The sequence below is a fragment of the Pseudonaja textilis genome, chromosome 1 (assembly GCF_049901715.1).
Source record: "Pseudonaja textilis isolate UNSWEBS1 chromosome 1, rPseTex1.2, whole genome shotgun sequence".
Taxonomy (NCBI): domain Eukaryota; kingdom Metazoa; phylum Chordata; class Lepidosauria; order Squamata; family Elapidae; genus Pseudonaja; species Pseudonaja textilis.
The window spans coordinates 192,124,801-192,143,802 of record NC_141990.1 but is presented as its reverse complement, the minus strand read 5'-3'; the positions used below and the strand labels follow the sequence as shown (position 1 = coordinate 192,143,802).

The 19,002-nt window shown below is 39.0% G+C and overlaps 1 protein-coding gene across 2 annotated transcripts in view; it reads right to left on the bottom strand.

The window, feature by feature from the left end:
- Positions 1 to 19,002, bottom strand: part of FIGN (fidgetin, microtubule severing factor) — a 128,407-nt gene that overhangs the window by 68,186 nt on the left and 41,219 nt on the right. Inside the window, exon 3 of one of the 2 annotated variants that reach the window (XM_087920058.1) lies at positions 4,915 to 4,968. The exons of the other annotated variant lie outside the window; for it this stretch is intronic. Coding sequence (XP_087776184.1) covers positions 4,915 to 4,968 — 54 coding nt within the window. The remainder of the gene's footprint in view (positions 1 to 4,914; positions 4,969 to 19,002) is intronic. 2 annotated transcript variants of the gene reach the window in all.

Below are 19,002 nucleotides of genomic sequence, written 5' to 3'. Positions count from 1 at the left end.
GGCACACAGAAATGGATTGGGGGGGAGGGGGCTAAACTTTTGGGGACCATCCAAAACTGGAACGGGACATGAACCCACTTAAATGAAAATCTTTCCAAATAACCTGGTCAAGATCTGAGATTTGGATAACCATGCTAGGATTATTTCTAAAGAAATGGAATGTGGTTTCAAATAGTTGAAAACAACAGCTGTGATGCTTTGAGGGGAGGCAGTTTATTTGGGGGGGGGGGGCCTCTTTTCTCTCCCTTTGTAAAATTACATCCTGCTGCCTCTGTCTATGTTCCCTATTAAGATTGTGCATTAAGATAATATACAGTTCCTTTATTTTCAGTCCAATGCCCCAAATATCCTAATACGCTCAAAGGAAATGGCAACAACAACAATAATAAACATCTGGATGTCTTTATTATTTGTTTCTCTGATCAGCTGAAAGGCATCAAACCCCACAGCTTGGTGTCAGAAACAGACTGGACGAGGATTGCATGAAAAAACAACCAGTCGTTCACCTTTCTTTCCCTTTCTCTTTGTTTTTTGTCTTCCTGGATACTGTTGTGAGAAAAGCAATTTGATGCATCAGGATGCTTGCTCCCTCCCCTCCTTCCTACATCCAGAAACTTGGTCCATTGTACAGTTCGCAACTCTTTGTTGTCTTTGGCTGGGCAGACAACCGTGGGTGCAAAATAGGGTTTTTGTGTAACGCTCAGCACTCTTTCCTCCACTTTGCACTCAGTTAATTAGCCTCTTTCCCTCATTTTGTCTTTGGGGGAAAAGACTTTCTATTGAAACTAACGGGGGGGGAAAAATGGGTCAAAAATGTGCTTATATTGTTGTGAACATCTGATCTTTCAGCTTTTTGCAAATAAAGATAGTTTATTATGTTTGTCTTTAGCTGTTTCTATTGGAGCCCTTTTTAAAAAACAAACAAACAAAGGAGAAATTTGGAACAATATGCTCTGTTGGCACCATTGTGTATTTTTGCCAATTCACCATGAACTGTTATCTCTTTCTATCTACCTAAGGTTATATATTTATGTCAGAGGTGTCACAAGGGAGTTTTAAAAAAAAGGCAAGGTAGAAAGTCCAATATGCAAGTGAAGTCCTACCCCCTTTTTACCTGTGTACAACAAACTTTTAAAAAGTATGGGATTTTGATCACAGGGTTGTAGCCATCTTGACTTTTTTAAACCCCTTACTGTGGCTACCCCATGTCTTCCATTTGTCATTATAATTCTCACTAGTTAGGGTTAATGCTACAGTTCAGACGGGATATATAATCTCTTCTTTTCTTAATCAAAATCAAAATAAAGCAATGAAAAACTGCAATGTTAGTTCCCGAATTAATATAGCTCATTGGCTTTTGATTTTCTTGAAGCAGCTCTGGATAGTTTGGGTCACATATTCATTTTTAAAAAAAAATACCTAGCCTGTCAGAGCATGTCCTTATATTGATTTAAGGATTAAAGAGATCAATTTTATTTGGTGAAAATATATTTTCTCATTCCAAATCTAAGACCAGAACACTATCCTCTTGATGTAATGACTTAAAGAAATGTACAATGTTCAAAGGACACATAAGAAATAATTATTTTTTATTTTGGGATTGAGCCATGATATTTTGCATCATCAGGCAAGTGGCCACTTTTACTATTCTTCCAAGCACTGGGTTGTTTTGGCACTTGAGGCAGAAAATGCAGAAGAATGTCCTCTCTTCAGAAATAAAACGTAATAATGAACTATTAAATAATTAACTATGTATTATGACAATATACTGTTACACCATTATAACTTAATAAGAAAATTGAATATTTACTAACTTAAAAAATAAAATATCTGAAAAATATTAAATTTCAATGCTTTATAAATTTGCATGTTATTGTAGTAAATTTAAAGCTTAATAAATTGGCTATTTTAATTCATTCTTCAAAAACATTTTTGAAAGTAAACTTTCTAGGAAAAATATGCTTGTTTTTCTATCTCATCTGACCTTCAATAAAACTTTTCACAGGTTACGATTCTAAGAGAAAGGTTATTAAAATCACTCACGATACCTGAAGGCAACAGGTATAAGACTTCACCAACTTTTTCTTGCATAATGCTGTAATTGCTACAGTTCTAGAATTCAGACTCATCATGTACCAAATCTTTTAACATTAACAGATTGTGGAGCCTCTTGACCTCAACTGGAATACTTAGATCCAAAAGATGTCAGTCAGACCGTATTAAAACTGCAGGCGAGACAGAGTGTTTAACATAAGGCTAGTCAGGATGACTTTAGCATCCACTGCATCACCCATTGAGTGCAATTAATTGGGGAAGTGAAAAACAATCACCGGTGCCATTCCAATCCCTACCACCAAGAAAATCATGGCATTAAACAGCCTTTCTGCTATTTTTTTCCGACCGAATATGGCTGTTGAGATTGTAAATAACCTACATGAATGGACCCTGCAGACACATTTTATCGTAAATTCATGCAGACAAATTTATATCGCAGTGCCATCACCAGAGTCCAATTGCAAATTAAGTTTTGATTGGCACTTAATTTCTAGACTTCAGATCCATTACTTGCCTACAATCTCATGCAGAAAGAGAAAGAGGATACCCTTTCATCCAGGGTAATGTGTAAGCCTACCCAAGGGTCACACTTCTCTTGGAATTTATTTTAGTGTGCTGATGCAGTTGTTATGTTTCAGAAATGTAGTGTGGAGTTGCTCAGAGTATAACACATGCTCCCTATCTCCAGGAGTGCCATTACACAGAGAGAAAGTCTTGAGGGATCGTGATACTATGCTACTAAGCATAATAACTGTAATAATTACTACAGTTGAATACAGACTGTAACCTCTATCAAGCAATGGAAACTTAGCTCTTCTTGGTAGGGTCCATATTCACAGATTGCATCAAACCAAAGTATGTTTTCTGGCATACTTATGGAACTAAGCTATTGTGGCATTACTTTAATAAACTATTAGGAACACAGGAAAACCCTGTCATTTCTGTTTTCCTAAGAACAAATCCACAAAATCCTTCCTTCCTTCATAAAGTTGTAACTTATCAATTATAATCTTCCCACCTATACAGGTTGACCTTGACTTATGATGACCACAACTGAGCCGAAAATTTATGTTGCTAAGTGAAACATTTGTTAAGTGAATTTATGGACTTTCTTGCCACAGCTGTTAAGTGAATCACTGCACTTGTTAAATTAGTAACACCTTTGTTAAGTGAATCTGGTTTCCACATTGACTCAGCTTGTCAGAAGATTGCAAACGGTAATCACATGACCCTGGGACACTGCAACCGTAATAAATACATGCCAGTTGCCAAGCATCTGAATTTTGTTCATGTGACCATGGGGATACTACAGTGGTCATAAATCTGAAAAATGGTCATAAGTCACATTTTTCAATGCTGTTGTAGCTTTGAACTGTCGCTAAATGAATTGTAAACCGAGGACTACCTGTACCTCTCCAACACATGGCAGGGCTTATGTTGGGAGGCAAAATGACTAATTTTCAGGTGCAAAGAAGGTTGAAGATACTCAATACTACGGACATATCTAAGTCTTCCAGGCAACAATGGAAAGAACCGCCATCGAGGAATCTCCTACAGCAGAAGCCAAACCAATGTCTTATTCCATCAAGAAGCATTCACGGGCAAGTTATTACACATGCTAGTGCAAGCATGACGGTAGGCTTGTGCACCAGATGTGCTGTATTGTAGCTCGCATTATTCCTAACAAGCATACCTGTTGAACCCGCTGACTGAAACTGATAAGGAATTGGGAGTTAACTATCTGGAGTAGGAAGGAAGATCTTCTAAGGAAGATTGCCACGATCACCAACTTAAGTTGACGGATGATTTATTCACTGGGAATGTGTGCTCCGAATTTGTGTCCAAATTTAGAACAACAGATAAAAACAATCAAACCAAGCCAATAGTCTGGTAGGAACTGCTCATGAGGTTTCCCTTGTTGGCTTTAGCAAATTGCAACTTGCATGCATTAGAACACCCACCCATCCACCCAATGTTAATCACCCGCATTGGGCTTTCATGCATCCCAGCAGCAGTGGAAAACACAACACAACACAACCAAAAATAATTCATGTATGAAAAAAAAAATAATTAATAGCGGAAGACATATTTCAGAAAAAGATGAATTTTGTAAATTTGCTCATAAATGACAGTCAGCCACTTCCTAATAAAAGTATGATATCCGTGCCCCCTATGTTAATCCCTATTGGATTAACATAGCTTCGATGATTTTTATATCATAAAATACATATTGCTATCTAAAAGCAACACTATCCTCCTGGCAATATTTTCTTCCCAAGTACTTAATGTTTATACAATATTGTTCTGAGTAGGTTATGGGATTAGTAAAATGACTATTATAAATAATAATATCTTCCAAGGAGAAGCTAATATGCTAATGACAACTTAAGATGCCCACTGTGGCTCAAACTCTAATTGTTCCATCAGCTCTAAACCTAACCCAAACTCTTTGCCCTGCTTCTCAGGCCAAAGAGGTATTCCCCAAATTCTTAAGAGGGAAATATCAGCTCTTCTCCTCCCACTCATGCAAGTATACATTTACACAATTTGTTACGCTTCTCTGTGATATTTATATTAGACCAAATTGGTCAATTCCGCATATATCTTAGGTGCCTCTTTGCAGGATTTCCTCCCCACCTAATATTATTCTCTTTTCTGAAGTGACTTCCTGCTGTCTTTTCCCCTCCTGTAATATCCATGCCATATTTACCCAAAAGACCTTTTCACACTACATGAAACTGAGCAAATATATATATATAAAAAAATGATATCATGAGAAAATGCACAGAAGCTCTGCATAATAACCACAATCCTAAGAATAGTGACAGTGATTGCAATGGGAGAGATATAAGTATGTACCTCTTTCGTTGCCCCATAACCCGCTCTGTAAGAGATAGATTTCTTCCAGAGTTGCTGAAAGGATAAGAGCACTGGTCAAGTTTACAGAAAATTGATTTCCAGCTTGCAAATAACAATGACAAGTTCATTCAAAAATTGCAGAGCTCATACTGGCTTTGGCTGAAGCTATACAAATGCATATGGATTTTCATATCTTTTTGCTGTAGTACAGATGTTTAATATTTGTGCTGGCCCAAATACATGGCAAAGAGTTTAAGGATGATCATTTTTACCACCTTTGGTTTCTTATTTCCAATTATATTGCTTTTATCCATGGAACTGGCACTAAGTTTTTTTTAATAAAGATTTAATAGCAAACCCTATTGCTCCTTTGGTGAACGGTCTCCAGAAAGCCCATAAGTTAACTTGTTTTTAATGGTTCAAGAAAAAAAAAACACACAACCATCTTTGCTATTAATTTTTCCATTGTAATCATTTGATGTTAGAAGTTAAACAGCGCTTCATTCTGGTAATTTATATCCAATATGTATCAATGATAATCTAAGCATTCACGACACAGATGGAAAGCAAATATATTAAATAAATACTGAAAAATAATCTGGGTAATGTCAGCATGTGATAGTAACCTAAAAAAAAATCACTGCAGAAAACAATGTAATTATTAAAATGAAGCCAAATCTACTGACAAGCTGTGTAATTTGCATTCAGATAACTTCTTTCAAAAACTCTTTATTTTTATTTATTGTGACTAGCTCTTTTTCTGCCGAAGGCATCTTTTCCATGGAAATTATTAATCTACTATTTCAATTAAGTATTATAGTGATACAGGCAGTCCTCACTTACTGACCACTCATTCAGCAACCATTCAAAGATACACCTTCACTGAACAATGACATTTACATCCTATTGTCAAAAATTGCAGTTGCCACAGCATCCTTCACACCTGACAATTGTAGCCAGAATTATGCCAGTGCCATAATATGGTGTCACACTTTATGACATCATTTAGCAATGAAGCTGCCAGTCTCCACTGTAATCAGTAAGTGAGGACCTATCTATATTTCTATAGATAGGATGGAACTCCTCTCTATGTTTTGTGATATATATACTGAGTACTTACAGTTTCAGTATAACACTTACTACTATACCATTGTAAATAAAAAGGGAGAAAATAGGGAGTGGTAAGACCATCAGTAAATATTGAAATAAGAATGGCCATTCTTTTACTAGAATCTTAACCTAAAGAGCTTTTTACAAGGAAGAAATGCAAAGCTGTGTGGAAATTCAGTATGAACAGAACCATCCCGGTCTACCCAGTGCGAAGAGGCAAGATCAGGCCAGAATGGCTTCGGCCCAATCTACCCAGTGCAAAGAGGAAACATGACAGCAGTTTGGGAAGTGACGTCATGCTGGCCATATCCACTCAGTCGGCCATGCCTGCCTGGCCCCTGAAGGTCAATCACAGCCCTGATGTGGCCCTCAGTGAAATTGAGTTTGACACCCTTGTTCTAGGCCAACATTTCTCGACCTTAGCAACTGGAAGGCACACGGACTTCAAGAACTCTGGGAGTTAAACGTTGCCAAAGTTGAGAAACATTGTTCTATCTAGGCAATCGAATCAGGATCACAAAAGTCAAGTGAAAGCTCTCATTTTGGTCTCTGTAGGGGATACTTTGCATTCTGAAGTGCAAGCAGGAGTCTATACCTAGAACGCTTCTTCTGGCAGTCCCATTTCACTGGTGTTTGCATCCTACTGTTGACCAGATTAGCTCATTGCAAATGGCTCCATCCTTTGGAGTGGGCTAATCAGGTTTGTCCCGCCTTTGATGATGCCCGAATCTCAGAAAGTCCAAGTGCCCCTTTCAACTCAGACCTGTAGGTAGGACATGTTATCAGTTTGCGTTGCACCTGAATAGCTAAGTTATGATTGTATACTTGCACTCTGCAAGCAAAGGCAAAGGAATCCCACAGGTATAAACATTGAGAGAAGGCAATTTTTTTCCACCCATTTGTTAATCAGTTTCTTGCAGCCTGTTTCTACTCCCCATTTGTTTCTGGATCAGGGAGTGGTATAGTAGAATAGTCTAGAGGTGGAGCTCTCACCTCACAATCATGAAGCTGTGAGTTTAATCCTAGGTAGAGGCAGATATTTCTCTCTCTGGGCACAATAAGAATATATCTGCTGAATAAACCCTCGTATTGGCAACAGGAAGGGCATCCGGCCATTAAAATATTCTGCCAGCTCCATTCAGTTGCCCAGACTCTACCCCGCAAGGGATTATGGAAAAGGAGGAGGAGAGGGGAGAGAAAGAGGAGAAAGAGGAAGAAGAGGAAGAAAATTTGTTTCTGACTCAGCACCCATTCTGAATAGTTAAAGAGACTTAGAATAAAATGGATTACTCCTCTGATAAACAAAACAATATTTCATTTAGTAGTTCATTATATATAAAATTATGTAAACCAGCAAGAATTTATGGATCTAGTGTCATCCAGGCACTGCTACTTATTCCATGTATGGAGTGTAGCACAGGGTCAATTTTTCACAAAGCTATTGGAATCAATGGCAAGAAAGGACCTATTAGAATGTAAACGCTACTGAATCAGATATCTAGAACAAGATATAAACTACATTGTCTTGGTTGTGCACAGCCCAGGCAGCAGAACAGCATGAATTTATGCCAGAAAAGGCCAGCTGTCAAAAAATTGGCTAAATGTCCTTCTGTTTCAGACATTAGCTTATAAAGAAATTAAGGATTCAGTTAAACTAATTCACTTTTAGACGAGCTTGCCATCATAAGGCTGACAGTATTCCAGTAGCTCAATAGTCAGACACAGAGGCTGTCAATGATCCTGCAAGCAATTAACTTTCTTCCAGCTCCTCAAAACTGCATTATGTAGAAAGGGAGATGGAGTCTTACCCAGGCTTTTCAGGAAAATGCCAAAACACAATGATGCCACGTGTCATACAGCTTTTATCCGATTGCCAAAAATGATAATGGGACAAATGGATGAGTGGCTGGGTGGGTAACTTGAACAGGTCAGGGCACAATCAGCCCAATAATTTTGCATTTTGTACCAACAGCAACAAAATACTCCATAGAGAGTCACTAGGCTCAATTATACAAGACCTAATGAGGACTGATATGTAGAATGAGCTAATGTTTCATTTACTGGGTAAATAAAATGGGTAGTAAGAATAATGGATAGCTACTGCTTAAATTAGGCAAAAGCCTGTTAATATCTAAATTCACATTTATTTTTTTAAAAATGGACATTTAGCACTACGGAGACTGGTATTTATTTTTTAATGAGCAAGATGACTTTGTGTCTGTTACAAGTTAAACCACTCTGATATGGAAGAGGTTGCGTTGATTTTCCCTAGTCTAAGTCCCACTACCTGTACAGGAGTCAATGGAACCATTTAATATTTTATCTACAGATTACAGGTAGCTCTCGACTTATGATCATAACTGAGCAAAGGATGTATATTTCTAAGCAAGGTAGTTAAGTGAGTGGCAACTTTTTCTGTCACGGTTGTTAAGTAAATCAATGTAGCTATTTAGTGAATCTTGCGGTCGTAAAATGAATCCAGCCATTGCTATTCACTTTGCTTGCTGGAAGCTGGCTGGGAAGGTCACAAATGGTGATCCTATGACCCTGCTGGGACCCTGCAACTGACACAGTGTCAATGTATATAATGTCTGCCAAGCAAGCAGATTTTGATCATGTGAACGCACTGGTGATAAGTGTGAGGAACCGTCATATAAGTCACTTTTTTCAGTGCCACTGTAACTTCAAATGGTTGCCCAATGAATGGTTTTAAGACGGGAACTACTGGTAGCTAAACTTCTTTAAAAATATATTAAGCTGAAAAACATTTTAGGTGATATAGTAAGTAAAGAAGCAACATTGACTGCACCTGTAGATTGCCACTGGAAGGACTAGAATGGAGGTATAGCACATCTAGCGTGGCCTCATGTCTCCTGGTGGCTGTTAATACCTCCAAGCATGGTATCCTTCTGGACTGGCTGCAAGGTTTAAGTTGCATGGTGTTGCAAATGCTTTTCTTCCTTCCCCAGGATCAGTTCTCATTGATGGGAGAGATTTAGCCCAGAGTTCTATTCTTGCTCTGCTCTTATTTAACATTTACATGAAACTGCTGAGTGAGCTCATATTTCAATATCAGATCAGGTATCGTGAATACTCTCGTGATGCTTAGTTATGAATCTCCATCTTAGGCTGAGCCAGTGATGTTATCAATATTCTTTTCCGATATCCAGAGGAGAGGGCTGTTGGTTTTGGGATCCCTTGGCTATGGAGACTCTTCACCTTTAACCCCAGACAAAGGTACATTCCCTCAGACAAAACTGATGCACAATCTGAGGATCCTTTAGGGCAGGGGTGTCAAACTCGGTTTCATTGAGGGCTGCATCAGGGTTGTGTTTGACCTTGGGGGGCTGGGGTGGGCGTAGCCAGCTTGATGTCACTCATGTTGGGGGCGCCTGTGGAGGCCTGAGCACTCTGCCAGTGAAAATGGCCTCCCAAGCTTCATTAGGCTACGACGACCTCCTGCAACCTTCTGCCAGCCCTCCCAAACTTCATTTTCACTGGTAGAGGCACTATGGGATGGTCCTTCGCTGTTTCCAGGGTGGCTCCTCAGGTCAGATCTAAGCACCCCACCAGCTGGATCCGTCCCCCGCGCCTTGAGTTTTCACACCCCTGCTCTAGGACCCTTAGCATTTGCCACAAACCATACTGTGTCAACGATACCATTTCAGGATGTGAAAGCCCTAACTCATGCTTACTTTTCCTTAGTGATCTCATGTGAACTTTACAACACATTCCCCAATCCCCAGTCCCCAGGCCGCAGCCTGATACTGGGCCGCAGCCTGTTCAGAACTGGGCCATGCAAGTGGTGGGTGAGTACATGTAACTCCAATTGCACGAATGGCTGGCACTCACGCTCATGAGTAAAGCTCCATTTGTGCAAGCAGCAGGTTGCCACTGACACAAATACAGCTTCATACATGGGCACGAGTGTCTGCCGCTTGGGCAAATGGAGCTGCATAGGGAAGCACTCGCTTGCCATTCACGTGCAACAATTTCCTCTCCCCACCCGCTGCACTGGTCCACAAAGCCGGAAAGATTGGTGACTGTTGCATCAGAGGATCAGTCTTGAAAACCATCCAAAGCCGTATTAGGTTCAGAATGCAGTGTTGCAAACAGTTATGGGTGCACATTGGTACAGCCATGTAACAGTACTACTTTGTGAAGTATACTGAATCCTTATTAAGCTTCCAGATGCAATTCAAAGTGCTAGTTATCACCTATCACCAAAGCCCTGCATAGCACACAGCTGGGTTCTTTGCTAGACGGCCTGTCTCCAGGTATCTGCTTATTTCATTGGAACTAGCAGAATGGACACATTTTGGGATCCCTTCCATGAAATAATGACACCTAATGGGACCCAGGAACCTTGCCTCCTCTGCTACAGATTCTGCTGTATAAAATTGCATTCAACCCGAAGTTTAGATGGCCCTGAACCTGCCAGGTTCTTCCTCGAGGCATTGGACCAAAGCATGGGATGAACCTAGCCAGACTGAAAGTTCTTGAATGTAATATGCAAGGAGTAGCCTTAGTCATTTCTTTCTCTCTCCTCCCTCCCCGCCCCCCCCCCCAGTTCTGGTGTTTATGGGATGTTGCTTTAGCTGCTTTGTTTTTATGATTCTAACTAACCGTAAGCCACCCAGAGTCACTTTTAAGGGTTGGAAGGCCCTAACTATAAACCAGTCCAATAAACAATAGAGGAAAAAAACTCTGCATCTTAGACCAATTCCTGATAGTAATAAATGCCATTTATTACTATCAATTGGATTTCAGTGGGTGCAGTCCTGAAAAGTCTGGGTGCTCAGGTTCAGTAGAATTCATTTCTGTTCATTGACTTTATACACCCATGCACCTGGGCATACTTAAGAAAAGATCTCTTTAATAAAATAAGCTGAAAATCTATTATGGACAGAGAAACTCAGAAGCATGAACAGAAACTGTTATGTCAATAAAACAAATACCAGATCACTACATTTCCGTGGGTAGCCTCAAGTTCTTTTATTTACGGATGCATATTTTGGTGTGAGGGTAGGGAGACGAGTAGTTGATGATAGTCCAGATGATATTTACATTGCACAAAGCTAATATTGTTTGCACAAAATAAGAATTATCTGCCCAGATTACCACCACCTTGTGCATTTTTACGCTCTTTGGGGACTGCACGTATGTTTTTATAAAGAGCATTCACGGAACTATATTAGAGGTGCCTGACGTCTATTAATGTTACATTCTTTGACATCCAGTCAATGAAAGATAAAAGATAGCATTAACTTTTCACAGGGGAGCAAAATGAACATGTTAAAAGAAATGAGCAGATGATGTGCAGCGCAAGGTGACCCAGTCGACTTTAACAGAGTACCAAAATATAATCAAATAAAACCTATGATCTTTAGACTGGAAAAATGGTGAGCCAGGAAGGCAAACACAATTTTTAAATCTGCAAAGACCCACTGAAATAAATCATGCATACACAGTACATGCTGCTGAGTCTGCTTACAACCACTTGATCCTTGCAAGGGCATCACTATGGAAAGGGTAAGCTTGAGTCAGGGTGAGCTCAGCTTTCCTCAGAACTTCCCAGGCTACACAAAACACAGGAGTGTCAATGCAAACAACAGGATGCCTGCAAAGTCAAGTTACATCTCTCCATCCTCCTCCAACTGGTGCAGTCCTGATAGGCCAAATAGCTAAACTAATGAACTACCGCCATGGAGTGAGAAACGGTCCTCCTTGGGTTCAGTTCGACTGAACGTTCTTGAGTTCGTTTGGCCCTTAGCTTGGTTTTACACAGATGCGGCGTTTTTTCTGCCACAACAGCAAGAAGCATTGCATTGTTTAAAATGCAACAAAATTATAAAGACAAAATGTGATCTGGAGAATGAAGGCATCAGTAAACATGGCAGGACTGAGAATCAACTGAGTGTCCCAGGAAGAAGGTAAAGGGGAAGCGACAAGTTGTACATGACAAGCAATATCTGCCATAGGGTAGCCCACGGGTGTCAAGTACCCCCAGAAAGGAAATCTTGATGCTAGCACAGGTAGTCCTCAACTTAAGACCACAATGCAAGCCAAAACTTATGTTTTTAAATGAGAAATTTGTTAAGCGAGTTTTGCCCCATTTTATTACTTTCCTTGCCACATTTGTTAAGGGAATCACTGCAGTTCTTAAATAAGTAACACTATTGTTAAGCGAATCTGGTTTCTCCATTGACTTTGCTTGTCAGATGACTCTGGGAGATCACATGACTCTGAGACACTGCAACCATCATAAATGTTGTCAAGCATCCGGATGTAAATCACATGACCACCGGGATGCTGCAACAGTCATAAGTGTGAAAAATGGTCATAAGTCACTTTTTTTCAGTGCCGTTGTAACTTACAAATGCTCCTTAAATGAACTGTTGTAAGTCGAGGACTACCTGCACTGAAATATATGAAAGCCTACTTTGCTGTTTTGTGTGTTCCTTAGTTCAGGCAACAAATTGGCTTGGGTAAGAACTGCAAATCAACTGTTGAAATCAAAGAGTTGGAAGAGATCTCAAGCAACAATGAATCTTCCCCCACCCACCCCAAGCAGGAAATTCACTACTTACTGCAGGGGGAGGCCTCCAAACCTGGCAACTTTAAGACTTGTGGACTTCCCAATTCCCAGAATTCCTCAGCCAGCCAGGCCCTTGACTTACTGCATCCCCATTAGGTAGCCATCTAGCTTCAGTTTTGAAGCTCAAGGGACAAAGATCCCTTGACCTTCAGAGGCAATGGGCTGCTCTGTCAAAGCATCAGGACTGCTAGTCCCGTGGCTGCTGATCCAGGGGTTGCAAGCAGGAATGCACAGGACTGGAAGTGGAGATCCATATATTTTGAAACTAGCTGCTTGTGAGGCCTGGACTTTCATCGTGTCCTCTATGGCTTTACTGTAAACTACTAACTGCTTGTGGTAGAAAATCCCGGAACTCCAGTCACCCCTTTTCAGTAATTCCTAGTATTGTCAAAGACTTGGAGTGGCATAATGAGATGGAGAGAATGGCATCCAGGAAAAGAGGGATATACGCCTCTTTCTTTTTACCCTCTTTCCAAGTGTTGCTGCTTTAGCTTTTAAACAAAGAAAGCAACAGGCAAAGTTCATTTGGAATTACAGAACTCTGCATATGGGTCAAAAACCATTGCCACATGGAAGCCAGCTTCTCAAAAAAGTACTCAAAGCTAGTATTTAAAATGGCTGCATGCAAAGAGAGCCGTATCTGTTATGAAGGGATTATCATTTCCATCAATTAGGTTTAAAGCAATATCACTTGGTCTAAGGATTATCTTTTCCAAAATCACAACATAGTTCATCTTCTTCTGAATCAGCCAAACAGTTCCAGTATACTTGTCACTGTGTGACTCTCTCAGTTCTCCAATATCACTGCGTCTAGTTGCTAATATGTACTCATTTTTCACCTATCTGATTTCCACGCTGTTCTGTTTTGAGACTAATTTGCTTGGGAAGCAGCGATGCACAAACTAACAGCATGACAGTAGCCATAATAAAACGAATGAGGATGTATATTCCTACCTACACTACTAGACAAATGAAGTAACTCTATCTGTGCCATGCATTATTGTCCATTGTTTTAAAAGTGTATCGGTTTACCTATCCATATTGAATGCTACACTTGCACCCAAATTCTACCCTATCACTCTTCATCAGTTATAAGCACAGATTATACATTTCTATGACTTCAGTATCCTTGGGGATGCTGACTGGGAATTCAGAGCATTGGAACCCAAATTCAAGTGGGCAACACCAGGTTAGGCAGACCAAGATAGATAACCCTGGTCATAAAAGAGAACGGTCTCTTTTTCTTAGCGCAGATTCCACCAAGAAACTTCTCCAGGATCTTTGGAGGGAGGGGTCATGCCAGAAGTTACAGCATATGTTCACTGTACGAAATATTCAGAATCTGACAACTCCAGTTAAGATGATAAAGAAGCAGTTGATGCCTGAAAACTCCTTCTGAGATCCAGAAATCTACTGCCAATCGCAGAGGAAATAGTATAAACTGATAAAGACACGCTCTAATTCAGCTTTCCAAATTCCTCATCACTTCTGTGTAACACTTTGGCAGGAATAAGTAAGCAGAAAGTCATCAAGATTCTAATCAATCCACTGCTCTGGAAAGCGGAAATAAAACACCACATGACAACTTGAAGGTAAAGCAGCTAGTTAAAGTGAAGGTTTGTGTGTGTAAAAGAATGTGAAGCTACAGAGTGACTAAAGAACTCGGCTAAGCAGAATGAAATACAGCGTTGAAATTGCATGCCAAAGATATCTCAAGACTGTGTTAAAGCTTCAAATACTTCTTAACCTCTTCAGCCAAACTCAGGCTACCAAGAATATAAGTTAATAGACTGAAAATGTTATATTTGAAGGGAAAATCTGCATCTTTATAACAATGGACTAGTAATAAAATCCCATACCAATTATCCGATTCTTTTGCTTAAAGTAGACATAGTCTTTCATGCCTTAATTTTATGTTTTTTCTTTGCCCGCACTAAAAGCACCAACATAATTATGCCTTCCAAGGTTGAATAAGGTCCCTGAAAAGCTACTCAAGTTATTATTTGACTCTCTTTTTATTTCTAGAATTTAGGTTATATAGTTTCAGTGTTTTTTTTTTCTTTTTCTTTTTTAGTAAAATAAATGCATGGCTAGTTTTAGCATTTCTTATAATTGTGTAAAAAAAACAAGTTTGCTAATAAATGAAACATGGAAAACAAGGTTAAATGCATTAATCTCTAATTTGCATGTGCATGCAATGCAAAAATTTCTCATTTTGTTTAGTTTCAGTACATTAGAAAAACTTAGTTTATAATTCCAAAATAAGCCATAAAAACAAGGCATATTTTTTGTGATGAATATTATTTAAAGTATTTCTAAGTCACCTTTAAAAGAAAACTTTTTTAAGGTAGATTACATATGATAAAAGAATTAAGACATTATTAAAATCAGTATTAAAATAATCAGAGTAGAAGTGTTACACCATCTTTTAACTACTAAATTCCAGTTTTAACCAGATCCCCGGACAGAAGAATTCAGCAAAAACCTTAGGTAGCCAAATGGATCTTTTAGAGGATTTCTGAAAAGGATGACAATAACGTTGAAAATTGTTTGCTTTTTCTGTAACACACTGGCTTTTTTTTTAAACCAATGTTTTTAAAGACTTTAAGCTTACACTCTAAGCTTTCCAGTTTCAAATATATGCTAAACGATCCTTTAGTAGTTGTTTCAAGGCAGTTAATGATTTGGGAGATCTTCTAAAAATCAGTTAATTATATCCATCACATAATACACTATGAAAAAAAAAATACAATCTATGGTTCATTCTTATTTTAACTTACAAAACTTGGCAACTACTTTTAATTTCCATTTTACAGTCCTGGAAATGTAATTCCAAAACATAATGTCCCAGTCAACATGGAGAAATCCAAATTAAGAACTCATTCCAATCTCTTTACTGTCATACAACTTTTTACCTAAAGTCTGTTATCTTTGTGTTTCATGCATTTTCACTTAGACAGATATATTGGGGTCCTCCAAGGCAGTCTCTTCCTTGCCTTTCAAACCCCTCTTTATATAGCAATAGCACTTAGACTTATATACCGCTTCACAGTGCTTTGCAGTCCTCTCTAAGCAGTTTACAGAGTCAGCATATTGCCCCCAACAACCCAGGACCTCGTTTTACTGACCTCGGAAGGATGGAGGCTGAGTCAACAGTGAGAATCGAACTGCCCAACTGCTGGTAATCAGCAGTCAGCAGAAGTAGCCTGCAGTACTGCATTTTAACCACTGTGCCACCACAGCTCTTATAAATGAAGCGGGCCTTGGAAAACTTGGCGCCAAACACTTAAAGAACATCTTACAGTTATTAATGTCCCTTGAGACGATGTCGAAGATGCTGCAAATGATTGAAACTGGTAGAAAGCATGTGCTGCTGCCCAATGTGCTCTACACAGGACATGATGATGAAGATGAAGATGATGAATAGACCATAATCTGGATGAAGCACCACTGGCAAAAGCGAGTACTAGTAGTCCTCAACTTAAGACTGCAATTGACCCTGAAATTATAGTCATAAATCATTACAGTTTTAAATCAAAACACCATGTGACCACATCTGATTTTTCAACATTTTGGCAGCAAATCAATTTTCCCCAATGGGCGTTTTTAGCTGGAAACCAAAAGTAAATACAGAAGCCAGCAAAAAATCAGTCATATGACCACAAGATATACAATCAACCATAAAGGTGAGCTAGTTCCCAAGTGCCCAAAGTGCAATCACATGACTGCAGGGGGAGATTGCAGCTGTCATAACTCTGAAAACAGGCTACAAATAGCTAGAGACAGCATTGTAATTTTGAATGGTCATTAAGCAACTGGTCATAAGTCGAAGAGTAGAGTCTCTACTTCCTGTCAGTGGAACTCAGAAATCTGCCTTCCCTCTAATAATTACGATCCAACTAAATGTGCTACAGATCATGATTTTGGGTACCATAGACTACTGATTTCAATTAGTACACCATTTAAAAAGTTACGTACATATTGCTTCTACAGATAAAAATGACAGAATATTAATGCCTTTTGGAAAAATTACAATGGAAATGTGTTATAACTGTAAATTGTTAAGTCCCCAATTTCAATTGCTAGGCTACATCTGCCTTTTAAAGTGATTGAGACAGATGTCAGCTGGCATTGCCAGATGTCTATTTTCTTTATGTCTCCAAGCAATCTAATATTACACTCTCTGATTAGACAATGATAGGATAGAAACATTTGTATGAATTTATGCCAGCTATGGAAGAAGACAGAAGGAACTACTATAAGGGTACAAAACTCAAAATTAGATTGAAGGACCACATTCAATCCTGAATTCTAGTGGACTGAAGCAAAAATTTCCCCAGCAAGCCCTACTTAGCTGCTGTACAAATGATTTCCTTAAGTTATTATTTGGTGGCTTCAAATATTAACGTTTTTTCTAAGCATATGAAGATCAGCAGGAATCCCTTCAACCAAAGGATTATCGTGTATGCAACAGTATCTCAGGTTGCTAGATATAACTTAAGTATCTGAAAATCTCTGCCGAGTATTCGGACGCCTAGAGAATTACATTTCCCTGTTGCAATGTATTTAATATGGAAATGTAGTGTTCTAACAGCCAGACACGTTTGAGGCAAATGAATTTTCAAACATTAATCAGGGTGAATAAAAACACCCAGCAGGCCAATAATCAAACAGCATTTCCAGGTCTTGACCAAAACCTTAAGCATGCAGCATTTAGTCACAGGATTGTATCCAGACTAAGTCAAGCACATCAATTGAAGCTCAGTAAGACTAAATTTAGTCACATTGATTTTAAAAGGTCTATTCTAAATACAACGATGAATCTGCCCTGCTGGTCTGTCACCATTTTATTGGCATCGACCCTGAGTCTCCAGATTGAACCCCACATACCCAATATATTAAGAAAGAATCCTGTCTGCATCTTAAAATCTATATCATCCAGGTCATGGTTGTCCCAAAGGTGATTTGTCAGAACTGGGAAAGCTTCTTGGATGAGAAGCGAAACATCTTCAAGGAAAAACAAAGGAAGTTCAGCTGCCATCCGAAAAAAAAAAAAAACACTTTGGGGATGGCTGCATTTTAGTAATTTCTAGTGGTAAACCCCAGCTGTCCTTTCAGGCAAAATATCTGAAGAAGGAACCGGTGACAATGTGTTTCTACTGAGGAAGTATGTTCTAGTGTCCCTGCACCATCTGGCACTCTCTTTAGCCAGGGTTTTTTGACTACAGTGATGATTTTACCAAAGTGGATGGAGATTGTTGCTGACCAACTCTCCCATTCAGTGTAGGATGGTGAGAAGCACAGCAAGTGGAAAAAAATTGGGGGCTGCCTAACCCCCCTTTAGATACTGACCTAGGGAATTTTATCCACCAACTGCCTTTTCTCACTTTTTAAAGTACATTCTAGAAGATAGCTAATGCCTATTTCGGGGAAATTCTAAATTATCCTGAATTTCTGGCACTGAAAATATTAATGAGAAAAATAAATGTCCAATCCTTTACTGTAGGTTGCTCTTGACTCATGACCATTCATTTAATGACCGTTCAAAGTTATGACTGAAAAACATCAGCGTAGGCTGGTCCTCGCATTTGCAACTGTGGCAGCATCCCTGTGGTCATGTGATCAATATTCAGTTGCTTGGCAACCAGCATATATTTATGGCAGCTGCAATGTCCAGGTGATCATGTGATCACCATTCGCAACCTTCCCAGGGGACTTCTGACAAGCGAACCGAAAGGGGAAAGCTGAATTCACTTAATGATCACAACAAAATGGTCGTCAAATTGGGAATGGCTCATTTAACAGCCACATTGCTTAGCAATGGAAGCTCTTGTCCAAATTATGGTCACAAGTTGAGGACTATTTGTAATGTATGATCTACCAAAGTGCCCAATTATTCAATAAACATACTAGCCCTTATACAGGTAGGCAACCTGTTAAGACCTATCTGGGTCTGCTGTCATAAGCAAACAAAAACGACAAAATATATAGATGAAATACCTTCATTTTCCTAGCCACGTGAATTAGATGTAAACTTGCATTAAAACAGCTGCATAAAAAGGTCAAATTGGACTTTTTTACGCTTTTCTTGGTAATATAGTTCCATGGCCAATACAATGATTTAAGACTATTATATTCTGAAAACTTTCTTTCTTCAGATACTGTATATGTAGGTTAGAGACTGAGAACAACAAGCTTGAATCTGAAATGCTTTTAATATAATCATTCAAACTTTCATTGATGTGTCAACAAAATTTCTTGAAATGACTACAGGTAATTCTCAGCTTACAACAGTTTGCGTAGTGACCCTTCAAAGTTACAATGGCACTGAAAACAGCAACTTATTACCATGTTTCACATTCACAACCGTTGCCAAATCC